The sequence below is a fragment of the Tachysurus fulvidraco genome, chromosome 14, assembly GCF_022655615.1.
Source record: "Tachysurus fulvidraco isolate hzauxx_2018 chromosome 14, HZAU_PFXX_2.0, whole genome shotgun sequence".
Classification (NCBI taxonomy): Eukaryota; Metazoa; Chordata; class Actinopteri; order Siluriformes; family Bagridae; genus Tachysurus; species Tachysurus fulvidraco.
The window spans coordinates 24,373,685-24,392,460 of NC_062531.1; the positions used below are offsets into that span (position 1 = coordinate 24,373,685).

An 18,776-nucleotide genomic window follows, 5' to 3' on the forward strand; every position below is an offset into this window, starting at 1 on the left:
AATAACAATACCAATAATAATAATTATTATTATACTAAAATGATAATAATAATAATACCAATAATAATAATTATAATAATAATTGTAATTATGCTAGTAATAATAATAATAATAATAAGAATACCAGTAACAACAACAACAATAATAATAATAAATTAATAATAATACCAATAATAATAATTATAATAATAATTGTAATTATGCTAGTAATAATAATAATAAGAAGAAGAATACCAGTAACAACAACAACAATAATAATAATAAATTAATAATAATACCAATAATAATAATTATAATAATAATTATAATTATACTACTACTACTAATAATAATAATAATAAGAATAACAGTAACAACAATAATGATAATAATAATAATAATACTTTTTAAAAAAATAATAACAATAATAATAACTATTATACTAATAGTAGTAGTAGTAGTAGTAATAATAATAATAATAATAATAATAATAATAGCAAATGAGGTTCATTAAATATTTTCAATAACAAAGATCCAGCAGAACACCTAATATAAGAGAAGAATCTGCTGCAATAGAAACATTTGTATGTAATATTTCAGTATAAAATCTAACAGTCTACATTTAGTGAAATGTCTGTAATAATTCTGAATAGCGACAGGAATGAAGTGCGTTTAGAGTTTAAATACCTGGTGTGGAGAACCTTACTGTGTCCTGTGTACCGAGTGGGCGGAGCTTAGTGGCTCTGGGAAAGTTCACGTAAGTACATTTGTTCTAATGTGAGTGGACCAGAGCAGAAGAGTGAAATAAACACCTTTCTGTTGAGTTTGGACTTTTATTATTATTATTATTATTATTATTATTATTATTACAGTGTGAGTGAAGGAATGCAATTTATTTGCAAATCTAAAAGAGTGACTGACGTGATCAAAATCTCTCTCATTCTCTCTCTCTCTCTCTCTCTCTCTCTCTCTGCCTTTCTCTTTTTCTTTATTGTTCTTTCTCTGTTTTTGTCTTTTGCTCTCTTTCTTTCTCTCCCTCTCCATTTCTCCTCCACTCACTATGCCCCTCTCTTTCGCTCTTTGTCTCTCTGACTCTGTCTTACTCTCTTTGTTCTGTCTTTTTCTTTGTCTTTTCTGTCTGCCTCTCTCTCTCTCTCTCTCTCTCTCTCTCTCTCTCTCTCTTTCTTTATTGTACTTTATTGTCTCTGTTTTTATGTCTCTTGCTCTCTTTTTTCTCTCCCTCTCCATTTCTCCCTCTCCCCCTCTCTGTCACTTTTTGTCTCTGTCTTTGTCTCTCTCTCTCTCTCTCTCTCTCTCTCTCTCTCTCTCTCTATTTTTCTTTATTGTACTTTATTGTCTTTGTTTTTATGTCTCTTGCTCTCGTTTTTCTCTCCCTCTCTCCTGCTCCCCCTCTCTGTCGCTTTTTGTCTCTATGTCTTTGTCTTTCTCTTCTCTCTCTCTCTCTCTCTCTCTCTCTCTCTCTCTCTATTTCTCACTGTCTCTCTCTGTCTGTCTCTTTCTTTCTCTCTAACCCCCCTCTCTTCTCTCTCTCTCTCTCTCTCTCTCTCTCTTTCTCCAGGCGAGCAGTCCTCAGGAGCTGCGACTTTTCTACGAAAGGAACCGGAAACTCAATCCAAAGTGAGTGACGTGTTCCGATTTCCACCGAGACGTCATCCTGCACGAAGGTTTATTTAAAGCATCAGTAAAGTTTGTTCCACTCTGAACAACAAAAATATAAGGTTTAATCCCAGGAACCATTTGGCACCGAGCTCCACAACGTTCAGTGTAATCCAGATCAGCCAGGACATGTTGGGGGTTTAGTTTTGCACCGTAGCTCCAGGAGTGGAGACGTTTTGTGTCTTTAACTCAGCATGGATTCTGGACCATCAGGTTTATTAGTGTTGAGCGCTCCAGCGTTCACTGGTGATCTATTAATAACTTATAAACCCTCAGATCATGTTATACTATTACTAAATGTCCTGTTTGCTTCCACAGCATGTCCCCAGTTACCCCCGTAACAATACACTACCCCCTCACCTACGCTCTAACAGCAGGTCCGTTTGTTTTCCCAGCATCCCACGGGAAACCTCCGCTCACCTGAGACACCTGCTGCTCGGCCTGCTTCAGAGGAACCACAGAGACCGCATGGACTTCGGTCAGTACACACACTCTCACACACATATATATATATATACACACACACACACTCACACACATATACACACACTCACACACATACACACACACACACTCACACTCATATATACACACACTTACACTTACTCTCATACATATATATACACACATACTCTCACACACACACGCACACACACACGCACACACATATACACTCACACACATACACACACACTCACACTCATATATACACACACACACACACTCACACTCATATATGCACACTCACACTCATACACACACACTCATATATATATACACACACACACACACACTCACACTCATATATACACACTCATACACATACTCACACTCATACACACACACACACTCATATATACACACACACACACACACACACACACTCATATATACACACACTCACACTCTCACACTCTTATACACACACACACTCACACTTATATATGCGCTCATATACACACATATACACCCACTCACACACATATATACACACATACACACTCATACACATACTCACACTCATACACACACTCATACACACACACACACACATACACAGACACAAACGCACACACACATATGCACACACATACACACACACACACACACACACACAGTCCAAATAATAAAGAGCAGCATTAAACATACAGTATAAGAACTGTAATAATGATCTCAGTAAAAATCCACTGTAGTAAAGATTTGTTCTCTTTTTCTCAGATAAGTTTTTTCATCATCCCTTTCTGGAAGCCAGCATTGTCCTGAGAAAGTGTACGGTTTCATCATCACATCATGTGCAACATCAATTACAACACAACAGAAATAGTTCTAGTTCCAGAGATTCTTACGTTCTTTCTCTGTTTTTGGTGCTCTCATTCTTTCACTTTCTCTCACCCCCCCCTCTCATTCTCTCTCTGTCTGCCTTACTATCTCACTTTCGCATTTAATCTCTCTCTATCTTGTCTCTGTCTGTCTATCTGTACCTCTCTCTCTCACACTGTCTCTCACTTTCTCTCTCTCTCTGTCTCTCTCTCTCTCTTTCTCTCTCTCTCTCTCTCTCACTGTCTCTCTCTCTCGCTCTCTCTCTCTTCTCTCACTCTCTCTTTCTTTCTCCCTCTCGCTGTCTCTCTCTCTTTTCCTCTCTCTCACTGTTTCTCTTGGTCGCTCTCGCTCTCTCTTCTCTCACTCTCTCTTTCTCTCTCTCTCTTTCTCTCTCTCTCTTCTCTCAATCTCTTTTCTCTTTCTCTCTCGCTGTCTCTCTCTCTCTCTCTCTCTCTCTCTCTCTCTTGTCTCACTCTCTCTTTCTCCCTCTCTCTCTCTCAGCCTCACCGGTGCCCATGCCTTCGTACCCCAGCTCAGGATCAGGAAGCTCTAGCAGCAGCTCATCAACCTCCAACCTCACCCCCACACAGGTAACCCTCCAAACACACACACACACACAAACACACACATTACAATTACACCTTAAAGCTCAGCAACATATTTTAATCTTTTTCCTTTTTTTAAAAAAAAATAGTCGGACACTGAAACCCAAAGACCACGCCCACTACACAAAGCCACACCCCCTTCCTGCTCCCAGCTGAAGTACTCATCTTCCTCAGAGACAGATGACTTCGTCATGGTGCTAGCACAATCCCCCAGTAAGAACACCACACCCCAGTCCTGACACAGCACCACAACACCTCCAGAAACTCCTCAGGAGATTATTACCTGTCCTGTAAGTTTGTGTCAGTAGCTGATTCTTGTTTTGATCCTTTTAGATGAAATGGCATATCAGGACAATCAGGAAATGGGCATACAGAGTGGGTAAGTGGGCAGGGTTTGTGTCTCTTAATGCTGTTGTTCTGTTCAAGAGTTTAAAAAAAAATAACGATACAAACCATCATTTCCGGTAACTTCAGGGTAGAACATTAACTCACCTCAACACAACACACTGTCATTGTGTGTTTTATGGTCTTTAGAAGAGGGTGGGCATGGAGGCTTAGTGGTTAGCACGTTCGCCTCACACCTCCAGGGTTGGGGGTTCGATTCCTGCCTCCGCCTTGTGTGTGTGGAGTTTGCATGTTCTCCCCGTGCCTCGGGGGTTTCCTCCGGGTACTCCGGTTTCCTCCCCCGGTCCAAAGACATGCATGGTAGGTTGATTGGCATCTCTGGAAAATTGTCCGTAATGTGTGTGTGTGTGTGAGTGAATGAGAGTGTGTGTGTGTGTACTGCGATGGGTTGGCACTCCGTCCAGGGTGTATCCTGCCTCGATGCCCGATGACGCCTGAGATAGGCACAGGCTCCCTGTGACCCGAGTAGTTCGGATAAGCGGTAGAAAATGAGTGAGCGTGAGAGTGAGTGGTCTTTAGAGGTTCCCTCCTGTCTGCTGGTGATGTTTTTGTCTATAAATCACTTTTACTGTTGTTGCTTAGCAGGCTTTACGTTATGAAACAAACTAGAACATTGTTTCTGTTTGTGAAAGTGTGTGTGTGTGTGTGTGTGTGTGTGTGTGAGAGAGAGAGAGAGTGAGATTAGAGTATAATTTCTATCCAGCTGAAGTGTGTGAATTTTCCAGGTGTTCTATGCTAAGTCCAGATACCTTTGTGGGTGAAACACCTCCATCATCTCCTTCTCATCGTATAACCCCAAGCACCACAAGGTAACTCTCTATATATATGTGTGTGTGTGTGTGTGTGTGTGTGTGTGTGTGTGTGTGTGTGTGTGTGTGTGTGTGTGTGCACTGAATAACACACTGGAAGGGTGTTATGTGTCTGGGAAGGTTTAATTACTTGGTGTGTTTCACGGATCATTGAGAAACAAATAGTGTTTATAAGTCACTTGGTGTCAATCATTATTCACACAACCTACATTTAGCACATTAGCACACACTCCCTACTCTTATGTTTTCTCTCTCTCTCTCTCTCTCTCTCTCTCTCTCTCTCTCTCTCTCTCTCTCTCTGTAGACCCGTGGAGTGCTGCAGCAGTAGTTACAGCCAATCCGTTCCTGTTCCTGTGCCTACACAAATCCACAACTACCAAAGGATGGAGCAGAACCTTCAGGGAGCATTGAGGTCAGCTGACTACAAGTCTACACACACGTTAATAACACACACGTGTAGCTTTAAGCTCTTACACTGTTAACTGTTCTAAGGCTCTGTACTTCTTTTCAGGACAGCAGTACCCACAAGTCACTGCTGCATGGGGGGGTTTCCCAGGGTCTCTGTAAGTCCATCTCATCACAGACTGTCTACAGGGGGCTCCAGACCTCACCAGCCATCTCCTAAAGGTACACACACAGACACAAAACAAAAAGAAAAAAAAAAAAAAAAAAAAAAAAAAAAAACAAAAAACAAAAAAAACAAAAAAAAAAAAACAAAAAAAACACAAAAAAAAAAAAAAAATAAAAAAAACAAAAAAAAAAAACAAATTCAACATAAAAAAAAAACCTAAACACCAAACAAAAAGAAAGTGAAAAGAAAAAAAAAAAAAAAAAATAAAAAAAAAAAAAAAAAATAAAAAAAAAAAAAAAAAAAAAAAAAAAAAAAAAAAAAAAATAAAAACAAAAAAACAAAAAAAAACAAAGAAAAGAATACAATAAAAAAAAAAAGACCAAAAAAAAACAAGAAAAATAAAAAAAAAAGAAAAAAAAAAAAAAAAAAAAAAAAAAGGAATGAAAAAGAACATAAATAAAAAAAAAAAAAAAAAACACAATAAAAAAGACAAAAAAAAAAAAAAAATAAAAAAAGAAAATAAAAAAAAAAATGACACACAAATGACAACAAACAAACAAACACAAAAAAAAAAATGAATAAAAACAAACACATAAACACTATCACAAAAAAACAAACACAAAAAACAAACAACAAACACACACAAACCACAACAGTAAAAAACACACACAAACACACATAAACACACACAAACACACACAAACACACACACATACACACACAAACACACATAAACACACACACAAACACACATAAACACACACATAAACACACACACACAAACACACATAAACACACACAAACACACACACACACAAACACACATAAACACACACACAAACACACATAAACACACACACAAACACACATAAACACACACACACACATAAACACACACACACACAAACACACATAAACACAAACACACACACAAAAAAAATTCATAACTAAAATGACATTTTGTAGCACAAGACACTTTTTATTTTATTTTCCGCACCGTTATCAGAGATCTGAGTAGAAACAGCTGTAGGGTTGTTTATTGTGTGTCGACTTGTTTAATCACAAATTGTTAATCCTGTATAAGTCAAGTTTGTAAATTACACAAATTGTTAATCCTGTATAAGTCAAGTTTGTAAATTACACAAATTGTTAATCCTGTATAAGTCAAGTTTGTAAATTACACAAATTGTTAATCCTGTATAAGTCAAGTTTGTAAATTACACAAATTGTTAATCCTGTATAAGTCAAGTTTGTAAATTACACAAATTAATTCTGCCATTGATTCGCATGAAGGTGTTTAAACGGAGGGAAGAGACTTCCTTCAGGACAAGCAAAATGCGTCGGAGAAAATATACTTACGGTTTAAGCTTTATAACTTTAACCCAAGTTTCACGGATGCAAAAATATTCTCTATGAAAATGAATTATTGAATTCTTTTCTTATTTACATTTTAATGTTTGGCCCATACATCTGTTGTAGGACTTAGAAAAAATACAGACATAGTGTGTTACTGAGATTAAAGACTGTTATGTGTGAGGTGTCGATTTATTTTATGCTCTTCCTCAGTGGGAGCGATACCTGAGACCCCTGACCAATCAGAGCCGCAGTGCAGCAGGACGGGACTGCAGGGTGAGCGAGGCCGGGATCTTTACCCCAGTACACACACACACACACACACACACACACGAGCATTGTTTCAGACATATGTGCTGGGTCTCATTATCCTGTACTATGTCTCTTTGCCTCTCTTTCTCTCTCTCTCTCGTCCGGATCAGATGCGCATGTCCGTCCGCACAGTCAGGTCTTCCCTCTTTTCTACGATGTTGCTGCCGTGGAAACGACACCTAGAAACAGGAGCCCGGGGCGCAGTCCAGATGCGATAGTACACAGGGTGAGTTCACACACCAAGAAGGCGTGGCCTGTCAGTCAGTTTCAGTGACCTCGCCGTATCACCTTCACTCAGCCTGTTGTGTTCTTTAATAAAGCTACATCCTGTATCTCTTCCCAGCGGCTCTGAATTCGGTCTCGTTACTCTTAACGAGATAAGAAGGTCGTTTTAAAATGTACGTGTTTCTTGTTGCTCAGTGGGAGCTGGACAGACGGAGCAGCCTTCCCAGCACTCTAGTCCACACCAGGACCATGCCTGACCTCCAGGAACGCTGTGCGACCCACATAGACACAGCACAGAGGAGGAGAGGCTCTGTGAAAAGGTGCTTCTCATAAGCAGGACCTCGGGGGCTTGTTTTGAACTCTTACTGACGTCCTTCTAAACTTCTAAATGCACTTTTTTGGCAGGTGCAGTAGTGCGGGCCGGTTGTCCGATATGCTGCTGAAGGCTGTGTTTGGATCTCAGCTCGACAGGGGCAGCTGTGAGGGGCTGAATACAGAGAGACCCATGGACACTACAGGTTGATCATTTTATAATTTACAAGACAATTCATCTTAATAAACCTTTAAATCATGTTTATTCTCAGTGGACATACTGACATGCAAATATACTGACTGACAACAAGCACATCGCTATCTTTGTTTACCTTATTGATCCTCTAGCGCCCCCTGGTGGAATTGGTAGTGTAGAGAAAGGCTCTCGGAGCCCCGGTCATTTCCTCTTCACTATCGGCACCCCTCCTGAGGGACACGCTCCTCCTTCAGCCCATAGACCCAGAACAGGTGAGCGGATCGAAACGGACAAACATGACAAATAACACTCTTGTTTTGAGGCTCACAGATGACTTGTACTGTAGGAAGATGTTCTAGGTGAGAACCTGGCTGCCTCTGCCACAGATCTTGACTCCTTGAAGGGAATGGAACCAAACGTGAACACAAAGTATCACTGAATGCTTTGATAGGTTTGGAGCAATCATTTCATTCAGGACCTTAATGCAAACCCGTGCTGTGACTAGAAAAGTGTGTCCTCGTGCATAAGCCTAAAACCGGAGGAGGAAATTGGGTACAAAATCTTCTCCAAGTTGTTAGACATTACAAGCATAGGTTTAGTGCTGTTGTTGGGTGCCATTACTTTTGAAAGCAGCGTTTTGCCGAAAGAAAATGTTACGAGACTGAAATCTTTAAACGATCCCTACGGAGTTAACCGTTTTCTTTGTCAAATGATATTCAATATTAATATTTTGAATGTGGTCACGGTGGTTAGCACGCTCGCCTCACACCTCCAGGGTTGTGGGTTCGATTCCCGCCTCAGCCTTGTGTGTGTGGAGTTTGCATGTTCTCCCCGTGCCTTGGGGGTTTCCTCCGGGTACTCCGGTTTCCTCCCCCGGTCCAAAGACATGCATGGTAGGTTGATCGGCATCTCTGGAAAATTGTCCCTAGTGTGTGTGTGAGTGAATGAGAGTGTGTGTGTGCCCTGCGATGGGTTGGCACTCCGTCCAGGGTGTATCCTGCCTCGATGCCCGATGACGCCTGACACAGGCGCAGGCTCCTCGTGACCCGAGGTAGTTCGGATAAGCGGTAGAAAATCTATTACATTGTTTGTTCGTAGTGTCCTCATGCAGTCCCGGCTGGACATGTAGTCGCTTCCCCAAGTCCTACAACTCACCAGAAAGACACTGCTGCACTTTTACAGACTTCACAGTCTCCGATCTGCACAGGGACGCGACCTTCGTGCCTCCAGAGCTACCGGCGGAGACGCTGATGGAGGTACTGACTCACAAAATAATGACAAATATAGAAGCCGTTATATCTGTGACATTTTTATTAGATATTAGAATATTTACGTTGAATTATTTGTATAACAGTATTTTTTTTTTCTATCTACTTAGTCATAACCGTGTAAGCGTGTGTGTGATGAGCTGCTCTAACATTAAAGCAGGCCAGCAGCTCTGGAAATGCTGTGGTTCACAGGAAGTGACCTCATCTTCCTGTTGTCTGTCTGTAGCAGGCACACACCGACATGCTCACTCAGCTGCGCTTCACTCTGGCCTTCACACACCTCGTTACCGACATGGCTGCAGCGAAGGATGCTGGGATCGAGAGGACCGAGGCGTCTGACGCTTCCCTCCTGGAGCAGAGTCAGGTGGCTGACCAGATAAGCCAGCTGAGCCGAGAGTGGAGGTGACACACACACACACACACACACACACACACACACACACACACACACATTGGGACATTTCTCAATGAAAGAAATCTATATGCTTGTGTTTGTGTGTTTAGCTGTGCAGAGCAGTTGGTCCTGTATATGAAGTGTGCCGAGCTCTTATCCACCGCCCTACACACAGCGAAGGGGGCGATTAAACAGGGCAAACTCTATCCATCTGCATCTGTGAAACAGGGTGAGAGCACAAACACACTCAGCCCTAAACAGCTCATTAACTCTGCAACATGCTGGCCAATGTTTTTGTGCTTTGGCTTTTCTTAAAGCATCAGCTTAACTGGAAGAGAGACAGAGAGAGAGAGAGAGACAGAGGGAGAGAGAGACAGAGAGAGACAGAGGGAGGGAGAGAGAGAGACAGAGGGAGAGAGACAGAGAGAGAGAGACAGAGGGAGAGAGAGACACAGAGAGAGAGACAGAGAGAGACAGAGGGAGAGGGTGAGAGAGACACAGAGAGAGAGAGAGAGAGAGAGAGAGAGACAGAGGGAGAGAGAGACACAGAGAGAGAGACAGAGGGAGAGAGAGACACAGAGAGAGAGAGACAGAGGGAGAGAGAGACAGAGGGAGAGAGAGACACAGAGAGAGACAGAGGGTGAGAGAGAGACACACAGAGAGAGAGACAGAGAGAGACACAGAGAGAGAGACAGAGGGTGAGAGAGAGAGAGACAGACAGAGAGAGAGAGACAGAGGGGGAGAGAGACACACACACAGAGACACAGAGAGAAAGACAGATAGAGAGACAGAGGGAGAGAGAGAGACAGAGGGAGAGAGACAGAGTGTGAGACAGAGGGAGAGAGACACACAGAGGGAGAGAGAGAGACAGAGAGAGAGAGACACAGAGAGAGAAAGAAAAATGATGCAAAAAGAAATCTGTTCACTGCACAACCAGGCGAGATGCTTCATTAACTTTCATATTATATGTAAAGAATAAAACACGATAAAAAACATAAAACGACTCTCACAATAGTTTTATTTTCTTTAAACTGTTTTCCCAGTTTTTTGTGGGTTGATGTGTGTTTGTGTGTTTGTGTGTTTGTGTGTGTGTGTTTGTGTGTAGTTGTGCGTAAGCTGAATGAGCTGTATAAGGAGTGTGTGATGTCGTCTCGCTCTCTCACTGCAAGGCTTCAGCTCTTCTTCAGCACCAAACAGAAGCTGATGGACCGAATGAACAACATCACAGCCGAGAGAATCATCTACTCTCACGCCGTACAAACGGTATGTACTAGCACAAGCACACACACACACACACACACACACACACACACACACACACACAAACACACATACACTCCATTTTACAGAACATCCTGAAGTGAAGCATTTCAGTCTTCCAACTTCAAAATGCGATCTGCCAATTCACACTTTCTCTCTCTCTCTCTGTCTCTCTTTATCTCTCTCTCTATCTCTCTCTTTATCTCTCTCTTTCTCTCTCTCTCTCTCTCTCTCTCTCTCTCTCTCTATCTATCTATCTCTCTCTCCCTTTATCTCTCTCTCTCTCACTCTATCTCTCTCACTCTATCTCTCACACTCTTCCACACTGAATGTGGATTTTATTCTCTATATAAACCTCACACACTCTTCTCTCAGATTATTCTCTCTCTTGAAGTGAATAAGACTAAACTCTTGGCCATCAGGTGCAGGCTGCAGCTCTGGATGAGATGTTCCACCACGGTGAGACCTCGGTCCAGCGTTACCACAAAGCCTTGCTGCTAATGGAAGGCCTCTCCTTAATCATCACAGAGAGATCTGACCTCAGCAACATTAACAAATGTAGGAACTCTACATATAAATATCATACCATGCTACTCTGTGTGTGTGTGTGTGCGTGTGTGTGTGTGTGTGTGTGTGTGTGTGTGTATGGTGCTCATATCAGTAATGCTGAGAATCATCCAGCATCCATATTGTCTTTTATTTTGGGATGTGTGTGTGTGTGTGTCTTGGCAGGTAAGCAGTGTATCGAGCGGCGTCTCTCCTCCCTGTGACGACATGCCGTGAAGGCTCCGTGGACGACCCACCCACCCCCACTCCCGACCCTCTGACTTCCTCTGATGCTGCATTAGTGTGCATGTAAAAGGGGGATGAAGATTAATGATCTCCTCGTTAACCTCTAATAACATACGTTAGTGTGCTGCTTGCAAGAATCATTTACAAGCAGTTAAAAAAATATATAAGGGAATTTACTCTTCTAGGAAAATAATCAACCGAGTCACTGTTTCCACCAAAGAAGCCGATCGTTTTCCTTTAAAGGCACGTTTCGGAGCGATTTGTGCTTTTTTACGTCATAGTGCGGGTTCTCGTACTTCTTATCGGTTTCAATTACGTTTAACGTTTCACACAACGAATGAATCGACATCTTCTGACCAATCAGAACAGAGAACTCATCAGCATCATGGATGAAGCCTTGTTCAGTGTTTGAAATGTGTGTGAATTAGTTGATTAGTCTTTTTTTTTTTTAATGCAGAACAATGATGTGCTAAAGTGATGTAGAAACGCTGCTAATTCAGGATCCGCTTCGGCATCAGCAGTAACTACGATCGACTAAGACGAATAGCACTGAATCGACTCGTCCAATTCCAAATCGTACTTTCTTCTTCGAGAGATTGTAAATTTTTTTTTTCTTTAACACGAAGCATAACGAACTCTGATCTTTTACTTTTTATGCTTTAAAAGCGTGGCTTTGCATGAACGGAGACCTGCGAGGCTTCAGAAGAAAGCGTGATCAGGGAAGGAATAGACGGGCCGTGTTGTGTCAGTGTCGCACAGAACAGGTTCAAACGAAAGTGACAGACCAAGCGAAAGCATTTTCACTGAGCGCTGAAATGCTACGTGATCTTTTAACTCTGATACAATACTTGATATTTATTGTGAGAACTGTACATGACAGATCAGCTACTGTTCCTTTATTATTTACAACTGTCTTTACAGTGAAGCACTTTATGAATGAGAACGTCACCTGAAAATGCCTAAACGACTCTACAGTAGCGGAGATGACCTTGCTAGCTTTATTAGCTTTCATTTTATTTATTCTGATGTTTGTAGCACCTTTTTAATAAATAAATAAATAAATAAATGCACACAATTCATATGGATCAAGTGTTCTACTGAAAGCTTGGAGATGACTTTTTTTTTGGTTGTTGTTGTTTTTGACTGTTTGGCTTTTTTAAACAAAACCTTTTTGTATGAAGTTTATGAAGTGTGAATCTATGTTTTTTTTCTTTCTTTTTTTTCAACAAAATAAATAAAAAGTCAGGGTTTGTAATGTTTGTAGTTTTGTGTGTTTGTGTGATGAACAGAAATAAAGTTTGTTCCCTCTTTTATCGAGCACATAAGCATGAGTTTTTAATCACAACATAAAACAACCCCATAAATAAAATAAAATAAAAGAACCCATAAAATAAAAACAACCACAGAAATAAATAAAAACAACCCCATAAATAAAATACCCATAAATAAAAGAAAAACAACCCCATAAATAAATTAAAATAAAAACAACCCCATAAATAAAATAAAAAACCCATAAATAAAATAAAAGAAAAACAACCCCATAAATAAATTAAAATAAAAACAACCCCATAAATAAAATAAAAACCCATAAATAAAAGAAAAGAAAACCAACCCCATAAAAAAAATAAATAAAAACAACCCCATAAATAAAATAAAAACAACCCCATAAATAAAATTAAATAAAAAACACATAAATAAAATTAAATAAAAACAACCCCATAAATAAAATAAAATTAAAACAACCCCATAAATAAAATAAATAACCCATAAATAAAAGAAAAGAAAAACAACCCCATAAATAAAATTAAATAAAAACAACCCCATAAATAGAATAAAAACAACCCCATAAATAAAATAAAAACAACATCATAAATAAAACAAAATAAAAACAACCCCATTAATAAAATAAAATAAAAACAAATAAAATAAAACTACACACAAAGAAAGACACAGACTTTAACTAAACGTCCTGATTCCCTATAAACATTCTTTACATCTACATCAGTTACATATTTAAACTGACGTTACACCAAACAGTTTGTTTGTTTGTTTGTTTGTTTGTTTTATTCGCCGTCATTAAAACATTAAAGCAAAAATTACCACGATTTTTAATTTGGTGTTTATAAAGGTCACGTTGCCGCACCTGATTGGTTAAGAGCTATAATATTTTTCTTCTGTCCGATTGGTTTGAGCTCCTGTCAGTGACTCCTAAGACCCGCCCTATCAAAAAAAATTGTACTTCCGTGTAACGGAAAAAGATTAGGAAGTGACATATAATAATTAAACAAACTCTGGTTTGATACGATTTATTTAAACTCGATTACACACATAATGTTTAGATAGTGTTTAATGCTTACATAGTATTTAGACCAGACGCGACTATTAAGTTATGCGTTTGACAACTTAACGCACGTCGTTGTTTACAAATCAGTGTGTGCCTGAGCTGTGCTGGTGCGCATGCGCAATGTGAGCGGTGTCGCGCATGCGCAGTGTGAGAAGCTTGCCTGAGGTAGCTAGTTTCACTTAGCGCAGCCGCGACGCTTTTTATTTGTACCTCAGTGCAGTTTCCTTGCTGTTATTTAGTCAGTACGGCTTTATAAACAGTCCGGAATCCGTTATAACACCTAATGGTGTACGTGAGGGGCAGCTAATACGTTGTAAGTCCTTATGAATGTCATGTATGATGCTCGTTAGCTCGCGTGTTAGCGGTGTGTTTATTAAAACGGCTCGTTTTTAGCGCTGAGAGAAAACATCACCGCGGCTTTGTGTATTATTTTATATTCTTTCTCTGTGGCTTATTGAGGTTACAAAAAAAACGCCGTTAGTCTCCAATAAAATGGTGTTTTGTTGTTTATTTTGTATCTCGCTGGTGAAGCCGCTAGCTAGGAGGCTAATCAGGATTAGCAGCTAGCATGCTAGTCACAACACAACAATGATAACAATGAGCCGTGTTTCTGAGCGACGCGCTTTAACACCAGCTTTATGTTTGGTTTTAAAGCACAGAGATGCTCGAGTGCTTGTTTTTATGGTGCATGTGGAATCAGGGAACTTATAATAATCTTCTTTATTGTGTGTTTATTTGATTTCAGAGTGATAAATGACAGGGTTACTGTAGATCTGTGCTACGTATGGATCATCTCGTGTGGACGGTACAGTAATTATGTGTCTGCTTTCTTTTTAAGGGTGACATTACTAATTAAACATTACTGTGTCCGGGCCACGCGATGCACCATGGAGGAGGTCCACCAAATGCACAGAGAAATCCGCAGAGATCCAAATCTTTCACAGGATCTGAAGCAGAAGAGCAGCAGCAGCAACAACAGCAGCCAGTCACACAACAACAACCCACAACTGTCACTCATCCGCAGTCACCGGTGACGACGTTTACCACGGCAGCAAGCCCAGCGGTCTCGGCTCCTCAGTCCCCCAACTACCAGATCATCATGAGCCGGAGCCCCGTGGCTGGCCAGAACGTGAACATCACCCTGCAGAACATGGTCCCTGCGAACCAACAGATCACGCTGACGTCTCTGCCGCTGCAAAGTCCTGCTTCGCCCGGTTTCCAGCACCAGGCTCCTCAGTGGCGGTTCGAGCACGGCTCGTCTTCGTACATTCAAGTGACTTCGCCTCTTCCTCAGCCGATTCAGCCTCAGAGTCCGACACAGCACAGCCCTGTTCCGCTGCAGGCTGTGACCAGGCCGGGCGCTGGAATCATGGTACGGCAGATTAGTCTCAGCAGTTCGACCGGAAGTGGACACTTTGTGTACCAGGATAATACGGGCTTGACTCAGCTGGCTCCGACGACGGTCGGCACGGTGCAGATGGCCGCCCCAGCCGTGACACCCGCGTCCCTGCGGGAGAGACGCCTCTCTCAACCCCACTCTCAGACCGGTGGCACAATCCATCACCTGGGCCCTCAGAGTCCTGTGGCATCCGGAGCCACTCTGACGGCCTTAGCCAACCCCGGTCACATCACTACTTCCAACCTTCCTCCTCAGATCAGCAGCATCATCCAGGGACAGCTTCGGCCCGTCGTTGCAGGGGTCGCAGCATCCGGAATGACATCCTACGGCGCAGTCCCTCCCTCCAGTCCGTCTCGGAGTAACGCAAACCCTCCGCTGACACCCAAAAAGGTTCAGCCCAAGAAGCTGGAGGAGATAGCACCCCCTAACGCTGAGGTGGCTCAGCTGAGGAAGCAGTGTTTGGAGCATCACGGCAAGAAGATGGAAAGCCTGAAGGACGTGTTCAAGGACTACCTGATCGAACTCTTCTTTCTGCAACATCTACAAGGCAACATGATGGACTACCTCGCCTTCAAGAAGAAGCCGTGCGTGCCGCTCTACACCTACTTGAGGCAAAACGACCTCGACCTCGAGGACGAGGAGGAAGAAGAAGAACAATCCGAAGTGATCAATGACGAGGTAAAGTGTCCTGTGAGCTCTTTAGATCTTTTTGAATAAAGTTGTAATTGTCTTTATTTATAGGCAAATACTGGCCCAAATAGGAACTAAAAGTACCCGAGGACGTGTATGGGAAGTGCTAGTGTTAACATACCGTATATTTATTTATTAAGATTATATCGATTGCATAAAATAGATGGATGAAAATGACCGAGAACAAAATTTAAATGCGCCCTTTGTTATTCTTTTTTTTTTTTGTCAGTACATTTGTTTTGGTCCAACTGTTATTACGACAAAATATAAAAAGTTGACTATTTTTTTTTTATCTGTTCATCTATCTTTTGTGTGTGTGTGTTGCACATAATTGTGTGATCAGTAAAATTAACGACGAACTGTGCCTCTAAACACTCTTAGTTCCTTTTGGTGCCAATATTTTCTCACATTAACAATGTTTGTGTCAGATGAACAGCAGCAGTGTGAAATGTCTTTCAGTGAGATCTTTTCATTTAGCAGCCATTTTTATTTCAGGGACACTGTGTGAGCGTTGCATGTACGTCTGTTTCTATGACAACCACTCAGGTGAAAGTAGTGACAGGAAAGGATGGCCAGACGGTGACGCCCGTCGCCATAGCCACCCAGCTCCCACCCAACGTGTCTGCGGCGTTCTCCACCCAGCCACAGTTTCAGGTGCGACGTCACAGACACCCGGACGCGTCCGTATTCCGACCGCGGATTAGTTAACATCCTGTCTTTTTTTTTTTCCTTTTTTTTTCTCCCCTCTTTGTAGCTTCATCCTGGTTCTGCAGGTGGGAACATTTCCAATCCCGTGGACATGGAGGCCTTCAAACGGCAGCAGGCTTTGGCTCAAGCAGGTAGACCGGCGTCGACGCAGGATATCTTTTTATTTTCTTATCCCCCTCTTCTTTATTTCCCCCTCTTTTTCTTTTCCTTCATTTCCTCCTCAAATTTGCTTCTGCTTAATCAATATTCAGCATCTTTTCCCAGCGCTGTGTGTTTCGAAGCCCATGAAACGGGGGAGCTCCGCTTCCTAACGTCCAACCGCTGGTGTGCAGTCGTCATTTCTGTGTGCCAAGTGTTTTTTCTTTCATTTTTTTTTATTTTATTATTATCCGTGTTTTTTTTTTTTTCCCCTCCTTTTTTTTTTTTTAAAAAACAACCTACATTTTTTCCCCCCTTTTTATCCAAACCCCTACTCCCTTCTTTTTTTTTTTTTTTCTTTTGCGTGTTGAGGGTGTTGTGTGTTTTGCATCCCAGATCAGGCTAAGCGGTCCCGGATCGAAGTGGTTCGCCACGGGATGATATTCCAGCACCCCGTTGTAGCTCCTTTAGGATCTCCCGGCGTTCCCCTCCAGCAGCTTATGCCGACAGCGCAAGGTAGGAGCGCCGCTGTGTTTTTTCCCCCCCGGCCCGGTTCCACTACTCTCGTGTCCGTTGGTTTAGAGACGCTGCTGGAGGTCAGAGGTCAACCCAGTTCTCAGTGATGACCCCTCCCCCCTTTCCCTTCTGCCATTTAACGTACTCTATCTCAAATTCTTTTTCGGCTCGGAGCCCAAATTCAATTCAGTCCCTTTGAGCTGCCCGACTGGAAGTTCAGGCTTCTTTGAGTGCTACGAGAAGATCCAGCAGGAGACGGAGCAGGATTACTGAAAGGGAAGAAACCACATCTCGCATTCGCATTCTTTCCCTTTTATGATTTGATATCATCCGATCATTTCTGTTCTTCTTCGCCGTTCTGCTCGCTCACCGGACGCCGAGTCTCAGACACTTTGTTATTATTATTATTTATTTATTTTATTTTTTTTACTTTTTAAATCCATGTTCATCCGACATTTCCTACCCAGAGTCTCTGGCTCTGCCCCCCCCTCTCATCGCATCGTCGATTAGCACACGTCCACGTGCATCATGGGTTCTCATCATCTAGACGTTCCTCTCGTCATCTCTCCATCCGTCATTCCTGATTTCTTCAGCGTTCTGTCACGACTTGGCCTCCATCCCTCAGTCCGGGTGACGTAGCGAGTCCGAAGCGATTCTGGAGCTTAAAACGGCCCCAACGCAGCTGAAGCGAATCGACGTAGAGTTTAGCTTGACGTCGGTGCTCCTTTAAGCGTTCCCTTTTAAGCCCAGCACTGTCCTGCTTTTTGCCCTAATCTGTCCCCTTGTCTTTATTCTGCTCTTACACCCCGCTTTGCTCTCGTCGTACTGTATAAGCTGTCGAAATGCACTGTAATGTACCAGGTGTAACACGCATGCTCATCCTATGGTGTCTGTGCTTAGTTGCATTCTATTTTTTCCTTTCCTTTTCTTTCTTTCCTTTTATTATTCTCTCCTCTTTTCCTTTTTTTTTTCCTTCTTATCCTTTTTTTTCCTTAATTGTTTAAATTTATATCTCATGCAATTTCTCTATCATTTAATTACAAGATTACTGAACATATCTGAGCACTTCGTTGTTGTTTTTTTTTTTTTCTTTCTGATTATAATTTGAATGATTTCTTTGTTAAACATTTAAAACATAGACCTTCTCTCGTTTTTCTTCGGTAATCATTAATACCTAGGTGTCGTTTTTCTTTGTTTTTTTTCCCCCAGACGGAGTATTTAGTTATCATTTAACATCACGTTCATTAGAAGTTAATTTAAAGCCATAGGATAGTAATGTTAGTAGGTTTTAATTTATTTAGTGCTTTATTTATTTTTTTTCTACCATTCTGTACAGATATTTGAAAATTGTCTCGTTTTCAATGTTTTATCCTCCTTCTGGCGACTCTCCTGTACCTTCCTCTTCTCCGCACATCACTTCTTCGCCCCTTTCTTTTTGTTTCCTTCACTTTTTCTTCACCTCTGTCTCGTACTTCACCCTTTCCTTTACCGTCACCTTCTTTC

General features: G+C 41.5%; 2 protein-coding genes across 12 annotated transcripts in view; both read left to right on the forward strand.

Moving 5' to 3' along the window:
* The window catches only part of ulk1a (unc-51 like autophagy activating kinase 1a), a 23,592-nt gene extending 11,047 nt beyond the window's left edge, over positions 1–12,545 (forward strand). Inside the window, exons 9-28 of one of the 4 annotated variants that reach the window (XM_047823162.1) lie at positions 1,559–1,617; positions 2,052–2,134; positions 2,875–2,925; positions 3,478–3,566; positions 3,671–3,794; positions 3,915–3,960; positions 4,712–4,795; positions 5,100–5,207; positions 5,307–5,422; positions 6,933–6,995; positions 7,142–7,257; positions 7,452–7,576; positions 7,662–7,774; positions 7,917–8,036; positions 8,863–9,020; positions 9,259–9,434; positions 9,537–9,655; positions 10,532–10,689; positions 11,109–11,244; positions 11,419–12,545. In XM_047823162.1, the coding sequence (XP_047679118.1) occupies positions 1,559–1,617; positions 2,052–2,134; positions 2,875–2,925; positions 3,478–3,566; positions 3,671–3,794; positions 3,915–3,960; positions 4,712–4,795; positions 5,100–5,207; positions 5,307–5,422; positions 6,933–6,995; positions 7,142–7,257; positions 7,452–7,576; positions 7,662–7,774; positions 7,917–8,036; positions 8,863–9,020; positions 9,259–9,434; positions 9,537–9,655; positions 10,532–10,689; positions 11,109–11,244; positions 11,419–11,456 (2,082 nt within the window). In that variant the 3' untranslated portion in view covers positions 11,457–12,545. The remainder of the gene's footprint in view (positions 1–1,558; positions 1,618–2,051; positions 2,135–2,874; positions 2,926–3,477; positions 3,567–3,670; positions 3,795–3,914; positions 3,961–4,711; positions 4,796–5,099; positions 5,208–5,306; positions 5,423–6,932; positions 6,996–7,141; positions 7,258–7,451; positions 7,577–7,661; positions 7,775–7,916; positions 8,037–8,862; positions 9,021–9,258; positions 9,435–9,536; positions 9,656–10,531; positions 10,690–11,108; positions 11,245–11,418) is intronic. The other 3 variants (XM_047823163.1, XM_047823164.1, XM_047823165.1) reach the window with 3 other exon arrangements.
* A 1,195-nt stretch (positions 12,546–13,740) lies between these two features.
* ep400 (E1A binding protein p400) overlaps positions 13,741–18,776 on the forward strand; it is a 30,073-nt gene continuing 25,037 nt past the window's right edge. For 6 of the 8 annotated variants that reach the window (XM_047822945.1, XM_047822947.1, XM_047822952.1 and 3 more), the window contains exons 1-5: positions 13,741–14,135; positions 14,661–15,899; positions 16,407–16,565; positions 16,666–16,750; positions 17,154–17,273. In XM_047822945.1, coding sequence (XP_047678901.1) covers positions 14,703–15,899; positions 16,407–16,565; positions 16,666–16,750; positions 17,154–17,273 — 1,561 coding nt within the window. In that variant the 5' untranslated portion in view covers positions 13,741–14,135; positions 14,661–14,702. The remainder of the gene's footprint in view (positions 14,136–14,660; positions 15,900–16,406; positions 16,566–16,665; positions 16,751–17,153; positions 17,274–18,776) is intronic. The other 2 variants (XM_047822949.1, XM_047822951.1) reach the window with 2 other exon arrangements.